Source organism: Octopus sinensis, linkage group LG1, assembly GCF_006345805.1.
Source record: "Octopus sinensis linkage group LG1, ASM634580v1, whole genome shotgun sequence".
Classification (NCBI taxonomy): Eukaryota; Metazoa; Mollusca; class Cephalopoda; order Octopoda; family Octopodidae; genus Octopus; species Octopus sinensis.
In genome coordinates, this window is record NC_042997.1 from 197314554 (window position 1) to 197336065 (window position 21512).

Consider the following 21512-nt stretch of genomic DNA (forward strand, 5'->3'; position numbering starts at 1 on the left):
ATTCTATCGGTCTCTTTTGCCGAACCGCTAAGTGACGGGGACGTAAACACACCAGCATCAGTTGTCAAGCAATGCTAGGGGGACAAACAGACACACAAACATATACACACACACACACATATATATATATATATATATATACATATATATGACAGGGTTCTTTCAGTTTCCGTCTACCACATCCACTCACAAGGCATTGGTCGGCCCGGGGCTATAGCAGAAGACACTTGCCCAAGATGCCACGCAGTGGGAGTCATATCAAGAATATAGTTGGGAAGTTGAAGTAAAGGTTATACTGAATGTGCAAACAATGCTGCACATAGATCCCTGCTTTTACTTCACCATATTACAACCAATAACAGAAACGATGGTTAAATTTACTCACGAGACAACTGTAGAGATGTACGTTGAGTAGTATCATTATCTTGGTTTTTCTGTCCATCCTCCTGCTGAAAGACAACCAGCTGACATTTTTTACTCAGATTAAAAACAAAAAGTAAAATAAACTAACATAAGATAATGTCTCATGGTGAAACATTTTTGTGGCTCTTTCATCACTTTAATCCATCAGAATATAAAATATTCATTTCCAATATAAAAAAAAAAAGGAAATATTAATTGCTTAACTATCTGTCTACTCTTTATTTTTGTTGCTTCCAACCACTGGAATATCTAATATCATCAATATTAGGAGCATGAAGTAAAACCTTTTATCTCAAGATAAATAGTCAGTAAATAAATACGAATAGAAGAGCAATGTTTTTTTTTTAAATAGGAATCATATACAGAGTGTTCAAAAACTCTCTCCGCAGTAAGTATTTGATGGTTTTCGGGTGATTCTTGTACACTGATCCTTTACTTGCTCCCCCAGAAAAAAAAGTCTGGCGGTGTTAAATCAGGTGATCTTGGTGGCCAAAATCCCTTCGAAATAATCCGTTCACCGAAAAACTCTTGAAGTAGTGCCATGGTGATGCACACAATGAAAAAACTTCACTGCGGAGACTTTTGTCCACCTATAATATTATATTACATGCAATAATAAATTAACCAAATATACTAGAAATATTGATTTTCTTTTTATCCAAATAAATTTAAACCAACACTGTATTTTCAGACTTCGTGCTCATCTCATTTTTTCTATCAACAAAATAGCTCATTGGCTCAGAAAGCAATATCTTAGTAGACATATACCTTAAGTGATATATTAGTAGATATATATCTTCAGTGATATCTGAGTAGACATACTGATCTAACACAAGGTAAAGGTTATCAATACAGTCACAAAGCAGTGACAGCATCAGTCAATACTTTCTATACCAAAAAGGCCTCTACTGACTGATATCAACGTAGCTCAAAAGATTCAAATTACAAACTAATTTAGTTTGCAACATTAAAGAATTACTAAGAACCATAATTTTCAAAGTTAGGCTTTTTGGGGTGGTTTTTTTCAGCTTCTCAGCTTAGCTGTAATCAATTTACATTTTATGTAAAATTCTAAAAAGTCACTCAAGAAAACAAAAGCCATCTTAATGACTATTTCTATCATAATAATTTTATCTTTTTTTTTCCTTTCATATACAGTAATCTTAATTAATGAGATGTCTGGATACTTTTCAATTGCTTTAATAAAAGATGTTACTTTTTGGCAAATTATTTTCATTAAAATATTAAATTAATAAAATCTTTAAAACTAGAGACAATATGTAATTATTATGAAATCTAATTAACATAAACATTCCACTGTTAAATTAAAAGTGAAAGAGTAAAAGTACTAATTAGAACGTTATCACATTAAATATGCTTTAATAATAATAATAATAATAATAATATATTTTAAGTTATTAGCTTCAAGATCTATACATTCAAAACAAACAAAGAAATTTTAAATAATAAACAAGCTAGATATTAAAAGATTTACACATATTAAAAGATATACATAATTAGAAATGGCTAGGTTTTTAACTAATTTACATTTTTATGAAAATACTAAAGTGAAGATATTTCTAAAATAAGAGAGCAAATGTTGAAGTTATTGCTGCCCAGTTTAGGCACTGCCAAAATACCAGCCTCAGTGAACGCTCTAAGCCTCCTCCTCCTCCTCCAGTAACATTGAACAAACAACCCAGCAGGAGAAGCATCATACATGTCATGCCATCTGACACAGCAGGTGAAGTTGTCGCCGTCATCATCGTCACCACCATCAGCAGTATCATCACATCTTTGGGTATGACTCAAGGGCATGGGAAGTAAAATATTTTCTCATCAAGTCGGTGCACATTCTTCTAGCTTGACGTTCCACATCTTCGATGATGAGTGAAGTTGCCAACCACCAGGGCTTTTAAGATTGTACACAACAACCAGAGATGTCGATAATCTAGCTTCTTGAAAATGTTCATAAAGAACTAAAGAAAAGGTGTGTTTTTGTTTTGTTTTTGTTTTTTAAATACGTTTTCAAAATACTGAGACAGGAGATGCATTAATGCTTTTACAAACAGTTCTTTCTAAGAAAGAAGTACATCGTATAAGATTATTATGAGAATGTCACTGCTTAAATATATTTATCAATGAATTCAACAAAACGGTTGTAAAAAGTAATATTCTTCTGATAAAGTCTTTAGAATAACGACAGAGGAACAGAATTACTTAAAGAGTAGAACAACAAGAAGTTGAACACATTCAATGAGGATGGTGTAGCATGGTTGCATCAAACATTTCGCTGCAACATAATAAATATGGTTGATTCAAGCAGTCAGTTGAGTTGATTCATTCAATTGAGAAGAAGAACATTCATAGATTTCCTTGTGTTGGTTAAGTTGTGTACCTCAGTATTTCACCAGTCTCAATGAAACAAAATATTAACCACAAATGACGTTGGTACTCTGGGAGAGCAGAAGATTGGTAATGTACCAATAACCAAGAGCCTGGATTCCAGTTGCTTCCAAGTGATACAGTTGCAATACACAGGTTTCTATCTTTTTCCTTTTTTTTTTAATTTTCTGTTTTTGCTGAGCCAAAAATCAACAAAATGCTGTCGAGTGTGGAGCCAGCATTCTGTTAACAGATCCAACTACTACTGAAGAAAAAAATGTCAATAATAATTACTAAATCAATCAATTAGTGATTGATTTAGAAAGTTCAATTAAATTACGATTGTGTGCAAATGTGAGATTGTTTATTTATGTTAGCATATTTTCCATGATGTGTGCAGAAAATTCCAAATAACTTTTGAGGTTGTTGTTTTTTTGTTTGTTTGCTTTTTTTTTTTAAAGAATGCTATTTATGTAATATCCAATTATGGTGGTGGCTTCTCATTCAGACAGTGAAAGTGTAAGTGTTCATATTTGAGATGTGTAGAGGTAGAATACAGTGACAACCTGAAGTATCTAGAACCAATCTCAAGAAACAACTTCAATTCTGGTTGTGTGGTTTAAATATCAGTAGTAGTATGGAAATTGGTAAAATCCTTAGGTATTGCATAAATCCTTTTGAATATTGTTCCAATGGTGATAATCATGGTAATTCTCTCGCAAGAAGTTCTGGCAAATATGCCTCTCTTTCAAAACGATTTTAAGTTTCAATGAAACGTAGAAAAAGTTCAATAAAGAAAATCCCATGGTAACAATATTCAGCATTGAAGAGATTTTCCATCTGGCAGAATGATGATATCGATGACTGCAAAACAACACTCCTCCTTTTGGCAGCGATATTCTCTTGCTTCAGATGAATTTTCCCCACATCTTCCTTTTCAGGGTGTCATGAGTTAAGGCTGGAGAGCGCATATCAGGTGAGACCAATGGCTACAAGTGGCTGATGTTGACATCAGTGTTGGCGTTCGCCCTTCAGCAGCTCACAGATTTGCAATTCTCTATTGCATTGAGGAGATAGTAAGGTGAAATTAAACACTGGGGAGGAACTGTGTCAAAAAAAAGCTAAGGACAATCAGCTCTTATCCTTGGCATCAAATATCTTAAAATTTTTCCCAGACTCAAAACAAAACACACATTTCCTTTTACCAAAACTCAAGATTTGTATAAACAAACACTAAATCAAGACAATACTAAATAAAATTAAATAAAAAAAGCTTTTAACATTCACAATATTTAGAAAGCTACTTAATTAAAACTACTCAATTTCCAATATTATACTATACTATGTAAATTCTATTCTCACTGTTAACCTTAATCAACTTTTATTAAATTCTATGAAATTGTTCTATTTAAAAATTTAGTTTTTATAAATGGCTACAGGAGTGCAAAAGAAATATTTAACTAACCAGTTTTTTTACACCATACATTTGAATCAAATAAAAAAAATTTTTTTAAGTATATATTACAAAACTATTAAATTTATATTGTTGTAGACAATTTTTCTAGTGTAATCAACACTAGAATTTACAGAGTTGGTAATTTAGTCTAATTATTTCAAAGAATAAAAGAATCAAGTATTATAATATCTCTCTGAAATGACTCGATAAAGTTTATTTAACAAAACCGGCTGCAAAACTTATTTCAGCACCTACATTTTTATAAATATTAATTGCTATTTCTAACAATCAATATATTTTACAAATCATTAAGCATATAAATCTTTATTCATACAGCCACTTATTTGTATAACATGATCAGAGATCTATACATCATTTACTGATCAAGGTTAAGCTAACATATGAAATAAAGTCATCTACCCAACAGCAGATTTGAACTCAAAACTCTTAGCAAATTGTTCAATACTTTATCCAGCTGACCCGTTCGCTTCTATATTCAATTCACATAATAAAATAATGAATACAGGCTTCCCCTACATTACAAAAGTGTTGCACTCGTGAAATTCTTGCCAAAACCTAGAGTTTCAAAACATGAAACCTTGACTACACCTTGTTACATAAAATTCAGTTTTATGTCACCAAACTCCATGCTAGAGAGCAATATTTTTCTGACATTTTCTGGACTGCAATACTTCCATCGCACTAATCAGAAGTAGCTGATTTCAACAACTACAGTAACATAAGATGATTTATCTTCAGCAAAAGTTAGAAAATCTTTAACAAAAAACTTTTCTAACAACTACATTTCAATGTCAGACTAAACTGTAATACATTTTGCTTATCATTTCAGATACCAGAGAAAGTATGTAATCAGCTTTCACTAAGAAACACTGACTCCATTCGTTTTCAAAATTTAATATTTTATCATGTGATAATTATAATTACAAATTTTACCACAAATATATATTTAATATATAGTTATAATTAGCATTTTAACACATATTTATATCTAATATTTAGTTTAGAAAAATATTATTTAAATTATTTTTTTACAATTAGAAAGTAATTTGGGATTCACTAAGTTCAAATCTAATTCTTTGATTTTTAAAAAAAACTATTAGCAAATAAATATTACAAGCAACATAAAACACACATACATACATCCACACTCAAATATACAAATATTCTCAAATAGGAAATGGGAGATAAACAAAAGCATTTAAAATAAAATTTAAAATGTTTGAAAACTGTAGATTTGTAAATTTTTATGTAAATAATATCTAGGAAACAAAAAAAATGAAACAAAATCATTATTAAACACAATCTTGCAGAATATTTGTTTCAAACAGCCTAATATCAACAATTCCATTAAATAAAAGGTTCAAGTGTATTTCTCATCAATTAGACGAGCAAATTTCCAATCTTTCAGAGAATAAAACTTAGAATTAAAATTAAAACAATTGTTTTAAAGAAATAGTTAAGATCTTTCTGTGTACAATAATATTTTTTTAATTAAATCTTCAGGCAAAATTTTGAATTTAAATTTACATAGCAATGCATATTCAACATCAACGGGTAAAAAATGTATCACTTTTAATATTTTATAAAAAAATTTTTTTAAAAGGATGCAAAGTATATTCACTTTGATCACCTTGGAAAAGTTTCTCTGCTTTACTTTTCCATTTTGTGACTAAATTCCCCAATGATCATGAGATCTACTTTAACATAAAGAGGAACTAAAATGTGATGGCCAGTTAATTTCAGATAGATTCAGGTCTTAACGGAAAAAAAAAAAAAAAATGGTTTCTTTCCAAGTTCTTTCTTTCTTACAATACATGAGAAAATAACATGCATCACACTTTGACAATAAAGTGAAATAGTGCAAACAGCAATCAAACAAGTCAAAATTTGAGCTGGGAATGTATAAAAAAGCTAAAGGACTAACTAGCAAATATGATGGGCTTTTTTGCTAATTGTAATGGACATTAATCAAAACAGTATCCTCTCCCAAAGAATATAGACATATAAATTTAAGAATACATTAATAATTGACAACTTTACCTCGTTATTTTCATTTGCTGCCACTTCCTCTTTTGGTTGCTGGGGTTCACTTTCTACATCACTAAAACACAAATTGAGTAAATTGACATCAGCACAGAAAGTCACAGGCAATCAACACAACCAGCCTAGATTATAGTACAAAGTTTCTGCTCAGCAGTAGTGTCACCTCGTGAGATATCAATTCCCAATCAATTAGATATCGATCATTGTAACACATTCTAAAAACAAAATTCGGATCTTTTCGGTTTGAACGGCAGTTTTTAAAATAATTTCCACGTAACTAAACACTTTTAAACTTCGTATACTGGTAGAATGTGTTTATAAAACATCTTTTTCTCTTGGCTTTATTGAGAAAATTCTATAGTTTGTAACATATTTGTTGTTCTTTTCTTCAATTTCTGCAATTTCAACCAATCACTGACGTCCATTGAGTTAAAAAACATTCTGTGCCATATGAAAATGCCCCTCGTTTAAGAAACAGATTGGGTTTATTTACATTTCTGAAGAAAAAAAGATACCCTTCCCCCCACCCATAACCCTAAAACAGATTGAAATGCAATAGATCGATACTAGGGTCATAATTATGGGTGACAATTTCATATGACACTGCTAGAAAAAACTGCCGTTCAAACCGAAAAGATCCCAAAATTCTCCAAATTTAAAATTGGTCTTAAAACATCAGCTGAAGTGTCAGCCAGAAAATAACAGTAACAATCAAAGATTACTAATGACTTACTAAAACTAAATGAGTGTTGAGTATATACATAGGCTAATAATACTTCACAATATAGCTTTTGAATCTTACACATTAACATTAATGACACAAAATCCAGCAGATATTAGTTTACAACAGAATTTTTCTTCTTTTTTTTCTGTCCATCATATACATTTTTTTTTTTAATTGAAAGAAAAGAACAAAGCAAAAAAAAAATACAAAACTATTCCAGGATGTGGCCAAGTGTTTTCACAACGAACCACAGCCACAAAACTAACCTATCAGCAGCGGCAGGGGAAATAACTTCATCTCGTTTATTTTTTTTCATTTCACAACTCGGAACTGCTACATTTGTAACAATTTCCTCATTTTCATTTACTTCTTTTTTATCCTGAAATGGAGTAAAATGTCATCACATTAAATGGAATATTACTATCACTTCTATCATTAATATTATCATTAGAAGTATTATAATTATTAATATAGGTTTTATAACTTGAGTCAGTTCAATGCTTTAAATCTAAATTCTAATGCCACTAAGCAACAGCAATCCTCGTTTGACCAACTCCATGTTTTCTGCCCGTTTTTTTTTTTTTGCATGCTGGCATGGGTTAGACGAATACTCATTATGGACACAATGTTTTACAGCCAAGCACCCTTCCTATTAATAACCTGTACCTTGTTTTATTCCACTTATCAAAATGAGAGATTGAGGGTGGTTTGCTATTAGAGAATCATTTTTTTTATCAGCAATTTCATACAAAGGAATGATAAATGAACATTCACACACAAGCTATGGGCTTCCACAAAGTTTCTATCAACCAATTCCACTCAAGGCATTGAAAACCCATGAAGACACTTGCCCAAGGTGTCACACAGTCAAATAGAACTTGAAACTGTGGCTATAAAAAAAAAAAACTCATGATAATTGCAATTCCAGTGGCACTCCATCAGTTACAACAAGCATTTCAGTTGATTCGATGAACTGAACAGCCTACCCATGAAATTAATGTGCAAGTGGCCAAGTATTCCACACGTACCCTTAATGTAGTTCTCATGGAGATTCAGCGTAACACGGAATGTAACAAAGCTGGACCCTTTAAATCAGAGGTACTACTTATTTTTGCCAACTGAGTGGACTGGAGCAACGTGGAAAAGTCTTGCTCAAGGACACAATGCATGCACTGCCAGGTATCAAACTCATTACCTTACAATTGTGAGCCAAATACCTTAATCACTAAGCCAAAAGCTTTCACACTATTAACCTTTTGTAGGCCGGCAGAGTTCCTTGGGACCCCAGCAAATTTTAAAAGTTATACAACTTTAACATTTTTTATCTAAATGATTTTACATCTCATGACTTTTATTACCAATAATTTATGTATGTACATACAAATTTTGAGTTAAAAATTTCCAGTCATGGATGTTTTAACATAAAATAGGGTCATTAGGGTCCAGCTGGACCCCATTGGCCTTCTGTGGAGATATTTTCTTTCTGTTCTTTTTTCAGATATTCTGATGAACTTTAAGTCAATTTTCTTTGTATTTGTTCTGGTATGAATTGATATACTAAATAATTGTTTTATTTTATATTTAGTGCTACATGTATAATTTATAAAATTATAAAAAAGATGATGATGATGATTTCTTTCAATAAAGGTTTTTTCCAGTCAGTAAATCATAATTTAATTCCCCTCCATTAAACACTAATAATTTATGGATAGTGCGAAATGCGCAAAAATAAAAGGGGGTCCCTCAGGACCCCAATGGTCTTTTGCACCTAATTCCAACCCCGCCAGCCTGCAAAGGGTTAAAGCAATATTTAACTGGAAAAGAAATGGGCAAAAGATTCTACATCTGAACTTTAGCCTAATAAAATCCACTGTAAGACAAAATGGGAAGCTATCTAAAACAACAAAAATGGCACTTCCAATTGCAACAGTATAAATTCATTTCTTACATTGACAAAGGGTGGTGATAAAGACTACAGAGGAGTGATTTTTGAGGAAAATAGATCAATTTCTGTATGATCTATATCAAAACATCATCCTAATATTTCTGCCAAGACACCATCACATAGGTAGGTTGTCAGGTTACTTGTGAGTTCTCTTATAAATGCTACTAGTAACATGGAATCTAGTACAAACTGTTGCATGCTCAGGTCATCAGCAACTAAACTAGCACTTGCATTAAGCTTGCCTGGTGAGGAGGGTTGCTAGAGACCCACCAGGATTAAAAACAAGACCTATCAAAAGGACAAATGAACCCATTGTAGGTTCAACAACTACCTAACAATAGCAAGAGCCCTCAGAAATACCAAATTGGTGCCCAGTGTGCTGGGAGGCCACTGGGAGTAAAGCACCCCTTAGCTTTTGTTAAAGCATGCTACTTCAAACCTGAGCTATGTCTGTGCTGAAAACTAGCAGTGACTCGGTCAGTGAATCCCCTGCAACAGTCGACAAGATGACAGATCACACAATCCCAAAGTGTGTGTGAGAGTACATGGGATCAGGAGCCACATGTCAACTTGTATTCTCACTGAAACTCCAAACATGCATTGAACAGAGCTGGCTCAACACCCTGGGTGAATGTCGCCACCAGTACAAGTAAGTATAAGGCAGAGAACTATATAACCATCTAAGCCAACCAGTATGGAGTAGAAGTCTTAAAAATTGTGTTTATACTAGTTATTTTATACACCATTACTCACTGTTAAATTGAGGTTATTTTAAAATTTAAGAATAACAAGAGAACATTTACTGATGGGAAGGGGGTCCTCAATACTGTAAGGTCTCAAATTTATTGTAAAAGTCCTAGTCAACACAAATATTATTATGAAAATATTCATATAAAAGAAATTTAGGGGTATTCCTATTTCTATATTACCTGGTGTTTCAAATTAATTACTAAACTAATTATACACACAATTTTAAATACCTGTTCCTCTGAAGACTTTGTGGGTGTCTTTTTCTTTGCAGGTGAGCTGGAAACGGAGCTGGATCTGGAATGGGATGGGGATCGGGATCGAGATCTAGACCGTGAAGGAGATCGTGACGAAGCCGAGTTTGACCATGATCGGGAGCGGGATGCTGAACGGGATCTCGAAGACGCAGATCTTGATCGGGCTCGAGCTTCTGAAGACTTCATGTCCGATTCCTTTCGTGAACTACTCGAAGACGACCGAGATCTTGACCGAGAGGAATGAGAACGAGATCTTCGGTTGCTTGAATGAGACGACACAGACCTGCAAAGAAAAATATTTAAAGGGAGCTTAATTATCAGTCATACAGAAAATGTGTTTAGTATACACTATACAATAAAATAAGAACCCAAAGGAATCTAATCGATTTTAGACCATTTTGAAAAAAAAAAAAGAAGAAAAAAAATACACTTTACATTTTCACATTTTTAATTAGTGGCATTAAAAATAAAAATCACTTGATCAAACTAGTTAGTAAAACAAACATCCTAGAAAAATATTTGTATAAATAGTAAAATATTCTAATCTTCAAACTCGGATTTTGTTCCCAAAAAAAATTATATCAGTTCTTACTCAATCTGTATAATTCATGAAAGTATGAACAACTAAAAAATACTTCCCTTTTCTTTAATCCTTTCATTACCATATTTATTTTGAGATGCTCTGTGTTTCTTTCAATTAATTTTAAATATAACAAAGAATTTAGTAAAATAACTTAGTTATCACTAAGCTAGTATTAGGAACATATATTGTGACTAAGGTTTGGTGGAAGATTCTAATTCAAAACTTATGAAAACAAGACATTTGTACTCAGTGCCAGAGCTGGTTTCAGTCAAGTTAGTATCGAAAGGGTTAAACTTTGAGCAAACTTTTTTGAAAAAATGTTGACCACAACATCTATGAACCTGAAATATAAAACCCTTTTGGAATGTTTTTCCAAGGGGGCATGTGCGAATCACATTCAACCCAGTTTTTAGAAAAGGTACACCATGTACCTGCTGTCATAGAAGGCAAATGAAAGTGTTAGTATCTGGAAGGGTCTCTGGTTGTAAAAAGACACTGCCCCAGAAAGATCCATACAACCCATGTCAGAATGGGGAAGTAAAAACAATTATTATATAATGTCAGAAATTCAACAGAGCCATCTATAAGGGCAATGAGTTTATTTTATGAACTTAATTCTCGAAAGCATATCTTCTACTATTGGAATATTTTCAGCTTCCAAATTCTAATGGTAGAATACAGCAAGCATGAAGATGCTAGATGTTATTTGGTGGTAATATAATCCTGAAAACTGGTGGCTTCACTGACTTGAAGCTAAATCTAATGTAATATTCAATATTACAGGGAATAGTTTACTGTAATTAGTGCATCATCTTCATTTGAACTGAACCACATCGACTGAAAATACTAAGACAGACTTTATTTTCTGACAACTTTGTCTTTTGTAGCTTGTTTGCAACTCTCTAACCAGGAAATAAATTTCTAACAAAGTACCAATGGAAGCTGTAATTCTCACACCATTTCCTTATTAGCATTATTAGTAAACTTTATTGAAACAGCTGGTCTGGAGAGCAAGCTACAAACTTAGCCATCTGGAGCTCATTTTCTATTTTATAACACTCGCTAAAGAAAGACTTCAGTCCAGCACTTGCAGCTAATGAACTACAAATTGGTTATGCAGTATTTCAACCAATTACAATCATGAACAGGTTTTTCTCCATGACACATCTATATGGTAATTAGGATTGATGGGATGCAATACCAAGCTAAGGGCTCTGAACTCTTTAATGGAGCACACGGATGCCATGATGACAATTTGGACCTGGTGGAACCCATCCCTCTCCAGGTATGATCACAACTGATTTCTTCCAAAAAGAGAATAATCAACTCCAGTACTTGTCTAGTACTTTATTTTATCGACCCTGAAAAGACATAAGGCAGAGCTGACGTTGGTAGGATTTGAACTCACGAGCACAGAGAGCTGGAGAAATTACCACAGAGCATTCTATCCAATGCTCTAGCAACTCTGCTAGTTAGCCATCTTAAAGACAATAACAGTGATAGAATACATGCCTTCAGCCAGTAAGCAGCAATCACAATATCACTGCCTATTTAGGCTACATAACACTACATAATATATGTTGTCAACTAGTAAGCTGACAAGCATGTATTATGTATTGTTGTGTAGTCTTAACAGGCAAAGATATTGAAGTATTCCAACTCTGCAATATCCCCATTCAGTCAAGACTACATAGTAATGACAAACAAACTAATAAACTTCCTGAAATATGGCAAAAGAATATAAATAAAGCTTAATCATGATTTTTAACTATAAGAGACCACTGTAAGTGGTAATAGGCAGGGATAATAAATACATCTTCCATCAAATACCAAAAAATGTTAGTACTAAATAGTTTTTTGTATTATTATTATTATTACTGAACAAAAACATTTCATACACTCTTACAGTACTTTTAATAATATATTAGTATTTCAGACATATGAACTGATATATTTATCAAAATTAAAAGCAATTTCTAGTAATGCATTTTAAGAAGAAAAAAAAAATTCAAAAATTAAATGTGTACTTCAGCAAAATTAAATATCTGATGTGCAATTCAAGTGATTTCAGTGCAATTATTTCCTTGTGTTCAAAAAAAAAAAAAATTACTTCAGTGACCATTTGAAACTTAGTATTTCTATTATTTTCTTCAGGTTTCACATAACCACAACAGTCATCATATAATCAACTTTGCAACTCAACTGTTAAATTCATTTCAACAAACCATTCCAAATTGTAAATATAGAAAATTATTCCAAAGATAGACACCACGAGTTGTAGCAAGTCTACAAAAAAATGCACTTAACTATTTCATTAATCTATTAACTCTTTTGTAACCATAATTCTACTGAAATACATTGCCTTTATTTTAATTAATTGTGAAAATTACAAAGAATTTAGTAAAAATAACTTTCCATTATTAATCTGGTATTTTGAACATAGTTTAACATGAAAATTTTAAGGAAGGTTTTTAACTTAGCCAACATTAAAACAGAAAGTTTGCATCATAGAATCGAGGGCAACTTGAGGTAGATTGATACCAAAAAGGTTAAATAGACTTTTTTTTTTTTCTTTTACTTGTTTCAGTCATTTGACTGCGGCCATGCTGGAGCACCGCCTTCAGTCAAGCAAATCGACCCCAGGACTTATTCTTTGTAAGCCCAGTACTTATTCTATCGGTCTCTTTTTGCCGAACCGCTAAGTGACGGGGACGTAAACACACCAGCATCAGTTGTCAAGCAATGCTAGGGGTACAAACACAGACACAGACACACAAACACACATACATATATATATATACATATATACGACAGGTTTCTCTCAGTTTCTGTCTACCAAATCCACTCACAAGGCATTGGTCGGCCCAGGGCTATAGCAGAAGACACTTGCCCAAGATGCCACGCAGTGGGACTGAACCCGGAACCATGTGGTTGGTTAGCAAGCTACTTACCATACACCCACTCCTGTGCCTATATATATATATATATATATATATATATATATATATATATATAGTCTATGGAGCTGTGCAAGAAAGATATAGAATTATTTTACTAAAGTGACTTGTGTGCATTCAGGGAAGACACTGCAGTAATGTGCATTGTATTTTCATCATGTCTTTCTTGAATATTTAAATACCTTGAAAGAAATATTCCCTACTAAAAGGAAAATCCACACAGATCATATGTACAGGCAGGGCTGTGTGGTAAAGAAGCCTGGTTTGGGGTTGTCTCATTGTGCAGCATCTTGGCTAAGTGTCTTTGATTATAGCCCCAGATTTAACCAATGCTGTGAATGAATTTGGTAGACGGACATTGTATAGAAGCCTGTTTGTGTGTTTGTGTTCTTTCCCACCACTTGACAACCAATGCTGGGTTTTTTATGTCCCCTTAATAGTTTCAGCAATAGAAACTACTAGAATAAAGTACCAGACTTACAGACAACCCAAATAACAAAAGAGCAGTTAATTTTTATATGCATTTCACATAGAATGTGGTTTGTTAGAATTCAGTCTCCAAGTATTTTTCCACCTATCAACATCCATGGAAGCCCTCCCCCTCCCTGATGTCTGGAAGATAAATACAACTTAAGGATAAGGCCCAACAATTTTGGTTTAAACATAACACTTCTATACTGCCCAAACAGATGTTAACTCTGAAATCTTATGTACAATTATATACAAAAGAGTAAATTCTTCCAGTGAAAAGTATTATGGCATGATCCTAGTAGAAAAACTGTCATAAAATTGGCATAAAATGTTGATTGAAAAGAGACCCTTGAAATTAGTAATTGTTAGTATATACATTTGATTTCTAATTCCTCAATAACAAGACTAGTAACAATAGACTTAACATAGACAAAATTTTTTGATTTTAAAAACAAAAAAGATTTCTTTGTGACTAGTGTTAAATGAATCAGTACAAAGTTGTCAAAGACCAGAGTGAGAAACAACAAATGTTAGATCCAAAAGACAAAAAAGACCCACGGATCCAAAATATAGTCAAATGAAAACTAATTTAATGAAAGCCTTATAGTTTGACAAATCAGGATATGACATACATACTTTCCCAAAAGGTGAAATAAGTGTGGAATCTAAATGAAATGTACGAAAACACTGCTGAAACTAAGTTGTAATTAACAGTTGTGTTTTCTTAAGACAATTAACAAAGTAAAAGAATAAGTTCCAGAAGGCAAATAGCATAATAGTGCCTGCCCAAAGATGTATAAAGCCTTCAGCAAGTAATAGAGTTACAAGTGCAAAAGAATCACCCCACAGCCAAGATTTTGGGAAATAAGATCGGCCACTACACTAGTCGATAAAATAGTTTTATGTTAGGTCTGTAATCACTATTGACTAATAATAACTGCAGAGCCATTTGTTCAGTAACACTACCAGTAGCAATGGGGTTTTTTTTTCTTTTGTTTGGAGCATTCTGCACTGAAAAGAATCCTTTGAAGAAGAGATGGCATTCATACTTCTCCCAAGACAAGCAATAACAAATCTTGAATAATTCTAAGAAATAACTAAAACAATATTAGAAATTTCTAATTTTGGTGATCAGTGAATAAACTTCAGTGAAAATATATATATGTTTACAAAGCCTAGACAGGTATCTTCAGCTAGCAGGCCATGCTACTCCAGACTGATGACGAGCAAGAGACATGTCATGTCTCTGGATGCAGGCCTAGCTATTGGGGATGCTTGTCTCCCCTTTGTAAACATAAGGATACAGGAAATGTGTCAAGGCCGACAGGAAGCGTTGATGTTGCCTAGGGCTAAATAGCGGTGGTGTGATTCCCTCTATGGGACTTTCACGTTAGGTTGACAGTATACAACCGCACTAAAACAATAATAATTTGAAAAAGGAAAGTAAATAGGAAAACTTGACAAATCTTTCTAGTCATGCCACTGTAAGACGATAAATGGTAATGTTGTTATAAACATGCAGACAGTGAGATACTGTAAGAATGCTTCTACTTGGCAGTCAACTGTGCTGGTCTGACCGAAATTACTTTCCCTTTTATAAAGTTGTTCATAGATATATGCTGACAATTTTAATCAAGCTACCAATAAAAGCATCTATTTCTGACAAAATCAGAATCATTTAGAAAAAATTCTTGTGTATACTTATCAAGATGTGTTTGATAGAAAATGAACACCACAATGATTGACAGCTTGGAGGCATTGTAGACAAATCACATTAAATACATAGATTGTGTTTAAAAAAATCTGAGGTGAATAAAACTAATTTAGAATATAAAAATTGTGTTGTTTAACATGACATTGCAATAAAAATAAATTTTCTTAATGTCTCTCTCTCTTTACATTAAAGAGAGTCAAGTTACAGTGTATTCAGAAGTTCTTAGTGTATGCAAAAAAATTTGCTTGAATTTTCAAAATCAGTTAACCAAAGATGAGAGACCAGAAGAGATGATGATAATGATGATGATGATAATGATAAAAATAAAGAAAACAAAAAACCAGCACACAAAATTTTTTAAATATGTTGCTTAGGATAACACTTTTTTTTTTTTTTTTCAAAAAAATAAAATTGTTCAAGTTAGGTTAAAATTGGTTACCGATGCTTTGTAAATTAAGATCAAAATATTTAAAATACTTTCAGCAAATACCTTAAAACTACTTCTTTTATTAGCATATTTGAACTAATCCTACGTTCATTTAGAATATGAAAATATAGTGAAAGATAACTGCAAGGAAAATATAGCAAAATATTTTTCTTAAATTTTTTTTTCTTTTTTTTTTGTTATGAGAGCTATGATTGTAAAACAAAAAAAAAATAGAATGGTGTGAAGTTAGTTCCTTTTCTGTTTTAAATTCAACAATACATCAAATAACCAACATGTTTGATAGCAACCTTTAAAATCTTATAAAATACTTGGATCAAACATTAAAGGAATTCTTTCCCAACAAAAATATCAATAGATACAAAAAAAAAAAAGGGAACAATATTTTTAATATAATTATTGCTTGATATTCCATTAGGTAATTCCTCTTAATGTTTGGCACCAATTGGAATATCATGGAACATAAAACCAGTATGGTCAGTTTAGAAAATAAAATTTAAATGATGATTAGTATTAAGGAATATTTTATTAAATGGTTTTACTTCAATCATTCCACTTTTAAGAAAAATACTTCAAGCTGACATACACACACACTGGATCTAATAAAAAGAAAAAAAATAGGGGTAATTAAATTTTGTTTTTAAAAATTAAAGCATTCAAAGTTCATAAATAATTAAAACATGGAAATAATTCTCTTTTATTAATTATTAAGTAGATCGAATGCAAATGACAGTAATAGCTCGCAATATACTGGGCAAATACAGGTGGTTGTTTTACATGGTATATTACGAGATATTTAGCTTTAGCTACACATGCACTGAACATCATAAAAGAGACATATTTTCATATTTCCCTGATGCTTTGTAAATTAAGATCAAAATAATTAAAATACTTTCAACAAATACTTTAAAACTACATCTTTTCATGGCTAAATTAATCAAAGGAACAGTTTTTGAAGTACTTTAATAAGAGACATTAATTCAGTCTTTGATGTAATTCCAAGGAGTCTCATTTGACAAATGGCCATGGTCATATGAGGAACCCAAAGACAGCTCACAGCAATCTGTAAAATACTTCCAATATTAACAAAGAGGTCATGTTAATAAAGATGCTATAATAATAAAGCCACTGTTTTTCTTGTGTACGAGAACAAGAAAAAGTGTACTTTCTTAGGATTGAGGGATTCTTTATACTACATTAATATCATTTAGGTTGGTTGTTCCCAGGGAAGAGTTGCATCATCCAATCCAAACATCACAGCAAAACAAATATACATACACACATTCCATATATATATATATATATATATACACACACACACACTCCATATATATATACATACACACACAAACACACACTCCATATATATATATATATATATACACACACACACACAAACACATTCCATATATATATATATATACACACACACACAAACACATTCCATATATATATATATATATATATACACACACACACACACATTTATCTATATCTATATATATATATATGAACACACATTTATCTATCTATATATATATATATATATATATACACACACACACACACATTTATCTATATATATATATATATATAATATATATATATATATGAGAGGGAGAGAGAGATTACAATACATATGTACATACATATCAAATTGAGAAATTCCATGTAACATCATTCCACAGCATTTTATATTAGGAGTGTCTTCTCTACTTGAAGACTCAGGAAGAAACTCAGCAAAATGTACATTACATTGAATGTCTTAAACTGATATATACATAAATAAATAAACACACGTACACTTTTTTTTGTTTTACCATTTAAAGCTACTACATGCAGGTTAATGTTAATGTATGCAATCATAAGCATGTGTGTGTGTGTTTGTGTGTTAGTGTTATAATTTAAATAAACGACCGATCTACAAACATAAGAACCTACAAGACTGAAATAATTCCAAATCCAACATAAACCATCCACCTATACTTGCTCAAAGCTGACAAAGTCTTTCAGCAATTTACAGTATGATTAGAAAGGACATTATTAAGTACAGAAAAATACACAAGATGTTCAAAATTTGGTACTTTGGCTAACATACACTGTGTTTAGAGAGTTGGAGTAATCCTCAATTCAATAGCTAGGATGTAACATGACTGGACCTATTCGATGAAATACAGCATGCCATCGATATAATACAATTCAAACTACAAAACAAAATATTTAGAACTTAACTTGCAACATTGATAGAAATAAATTGTGCAAAGAAAACTCAACAAATAGAAAAATGTTTACAGAATTCCTCAGAGCTACAAAATGTTCAAGATACACAAACCTCAGGAATACATCAATTCTACGACAGAAATAAATGATAGAGTAAAATAAAACAGAGAATTCTTATCACAAAACAGAAATGGATCAAGATTGAAACAATTAAAGGATAGACCAAGGTAGACAACTCTGTACAACCTAATCACAATAGCAACTTTTCTCCTTTCCCTACACAAGAAAACTTAGTTCTCAAGCCAGGATAAAAATTAATGCAACAAATAGAATGAGAACGGGTAAATTTGTGAAAATTTCCCTACAATCACTGTCTACTAAATATTACCATATTTAATATTGAAGATATTGATTCAGATATTGAAAACAATGGCACAACAGGAAATAATCTCCTAATGTATTAAACCACCTACACAAGATTTAAAATGGAAGCTATTAATGAAATTAGTTCAAACCACATATTAAACTATCTAAACTTATTAAGAAGACAAATCAAAATATAAAAGGCGAAATATATATTTTACAAACATAGAGTCCAATAATAACTTGGGAAGAAATATACCCTGCAGTTTCAAATATTTCAATAGATTAATTCAATTATATCATAACTTTATAAGGAAAACTAAATTTTATAAAAAAGAAAAATATGTGAAGACAAATTTAAAGGCTTTTTGATGCTAAATTAAAAGGTGCTTTTTAGTGTCAATATTAAATTAGCCCAATATCTAAGACACAAGGACTGTTTAACTACTCTAATGTGAATATCACATTTAACGATAATTTAAAAAGCGAAAAAGAATATACAAATAACAACATGGAAAATAGAAGTAACTTATGAAAACTAAATGCATTGAACTATGACAGGCTGAAACATTGAAATTACAAATTAAAATTAAAAAGGGAGAAAAAGAAAAGAATTTCCTAAGCAACACTTACTTTAGTACAGCCACTTGTTATACTGGCTCCAAGATCAGTTCGGTCCAAATCGCCAACAAAGTGTCAGGGAATTGACAGTGACTGTGTGTACACAAAGCCAATCTTTTGACCAATAGCACTAATTAGTTGCTAGCAGTCACAGCAAGTGTCATTTGGTTTTGCTTTCTCCTTTTTTTTTCTTTGCTTTCTTTTGATTTTTTGATATTTTTTTTTCTCTTTTAACATAAAAATAACTGTTGAATTCTAGAGTTTAAGCTTGTGGGTATATAGTATTCAATATGAAATATCATAGAAAAACCAACTCAAATTTAGTACAAGTATATATGAAAGATCACAGAACATGGAATTGCCTATATTTCACTAATACTGACCAACTAAGTTGCAGAAATAATTTCAGCATAATTAGCCTTAATTAATAAATGGTAGTTAACGCCTTACAATCAAAACTACTGTTAGTAAACGAATGACAGTAAAAATAACAAAAGTCTACCTTAGCAAATTGAAAAAAGATGTTTGTGTGTCCATGTATGTTACATAGAAAGACAAAAGATATCTGGTGTACTCAATAAACATTTAAAATTCACAATTCTATGAACATCAAATTTTATTGCTAGAAACATCATAATCATTTTCAGCAACCATTTTTTTTCATTCACACATTCTCAAAACTCCAAATTCATTTCCTTTTGTATCTCACTCTCTCTCTTTATTGTATCTCATCTCTCAGAAATGGGGGGATGGGGTTAATATTTAATCTTACATTACAAAGAAATATCTCCATGTGGCTTTCATCAGAGGTTCATTTGGTGTGTGGCAAGATATTTGAAACAAGTTTATTCATGTTTATTCATTTTCAACAGTTCACTCACCAAACTGAGCTGCGAGTAGCTCTTGTTTTACCAGCGGTTCTCAACCGGAATCCATAAGATTTTGTTGTTAAAAGTTATGGGCAATAAATTGCTTATATTTCATCAATACACAAAATATTTTAATGTTTTTTTTATACAACTCCAAATATTTAATTACAAAAATTTATTTACATACACAGTGAATGGCTATGAATGTCCAGCAGAATAAAATAGGAATCAAAGCGGTCTGTAGCCAAAAAATTGATGAGTACCACTGCATTGTACATTGAAAGTAGACTTAATAACATTTTAAATTCCAGCATGTGCTAGACCCCTTTTTTTTTTTTGCTTCATTAGTTTTGTTTTTTTTGTGTGGATGTTGATGGGTTGGCTATTTTCCCATTTTTGCACTGCCAGAATTTCAGTTTAATGTTTTCCGGATTTTAATTTACACATAAATAAAAATGTTTCTTCAAAAATACATTGCCACTGTTTTCTAATCAATCAAGTCAAACAGACATATTTCTGAAAGCAAACAACTTATTGAACACACCACATATCTATATAGGCATCTCTATAAACATACATATATGCACAAACAATAATAATATTCAATAAAAGTTTCCAAAAAATATAAATGGTCTGAGTCTTCTAATGATAATCAATAATCGAGTCTTACTCCAAGGGATCAAAGTTACAAATTTTGATTTAAGCAAATTCTGTTGATAAAGGAAAATCTGTCCGCAACACCAAGCTGTATTGCTACTACAAACAACTGCTCTTTTGTCAGTTGGAAAATATACAAATATTAATAAAACCAAGAAGCTTAATCCCTGAATTCAACAGAAAATGAGCAGCAGAGCAGAAGAAATAAGATCAACTGCAAGCAGTATCCAGAAACAACCAAGTCAGTCCTGTTCAATTGAAACTTCTTTATTTTGTACTAGAAGGTACAAGTACTTATACAAGTTTTCCAAAGAGAATTCTTCTTGCAACGACATAGTATGTTAGTATGTCAGTCATACAATATAAAACATGCTACAGTCTAGCAGGTTTTAGTTAAAAAAAAATTTTAAAAACTAACACATACATTTTCATTTTTTTTTTATGAACATTTTAATGGAAACAAAAAAAAAATTTTTTTTTTTGAATGGTAGAAATAAAAAATAAAATGAAAAATATAAGCACCACTACAACTGATTTACTATGAAATGAATAAAGAAAGGCAAGGATATACATCCATGTGTCCAGAAAGTGGCAGCTGCTTAACAATTACA

General features: G+C 31.7%; 1 protein-coding gene across 3 annotated transcripts in view; it reads right to left on the reverse strand.

The window, feature by feature from the left end:
- LOC115232645 (apoptotic chromatin condensation inducer in the nucleus) overlaps positions 1 to 21512 on the reverse strand; it is a 137036-nt gene that overhangs the window by 11062 nt on the left and 104462 nt on the right. For 2 of the 3 annotated variants that reach the window (XM_029802666.2, XM_029802647.2), the window contains 4 exons: positions 9978 to 10284; positions 7319 to 7431; positions 6326 to 6386; positions 386 to 449 (listed from right to left, as the gene is read on the reverse strand). In XM_029802666.2, the coding sequence (XP_029658526.1) occupies positions 386 to 449; positions 6326 to 6386; positions 7319 to 7431; positions 9978 to 10284 (545 nt within the window). The remainder of the gene's footprint in view (positions 1 to 385; positions 450 to 6325; positions 6387 to 7318; positions 7432 to 9977; positions 10285 to 21512) is intronic. The other variant, XM_029802656.2, reaches the window with a different exon arrangement.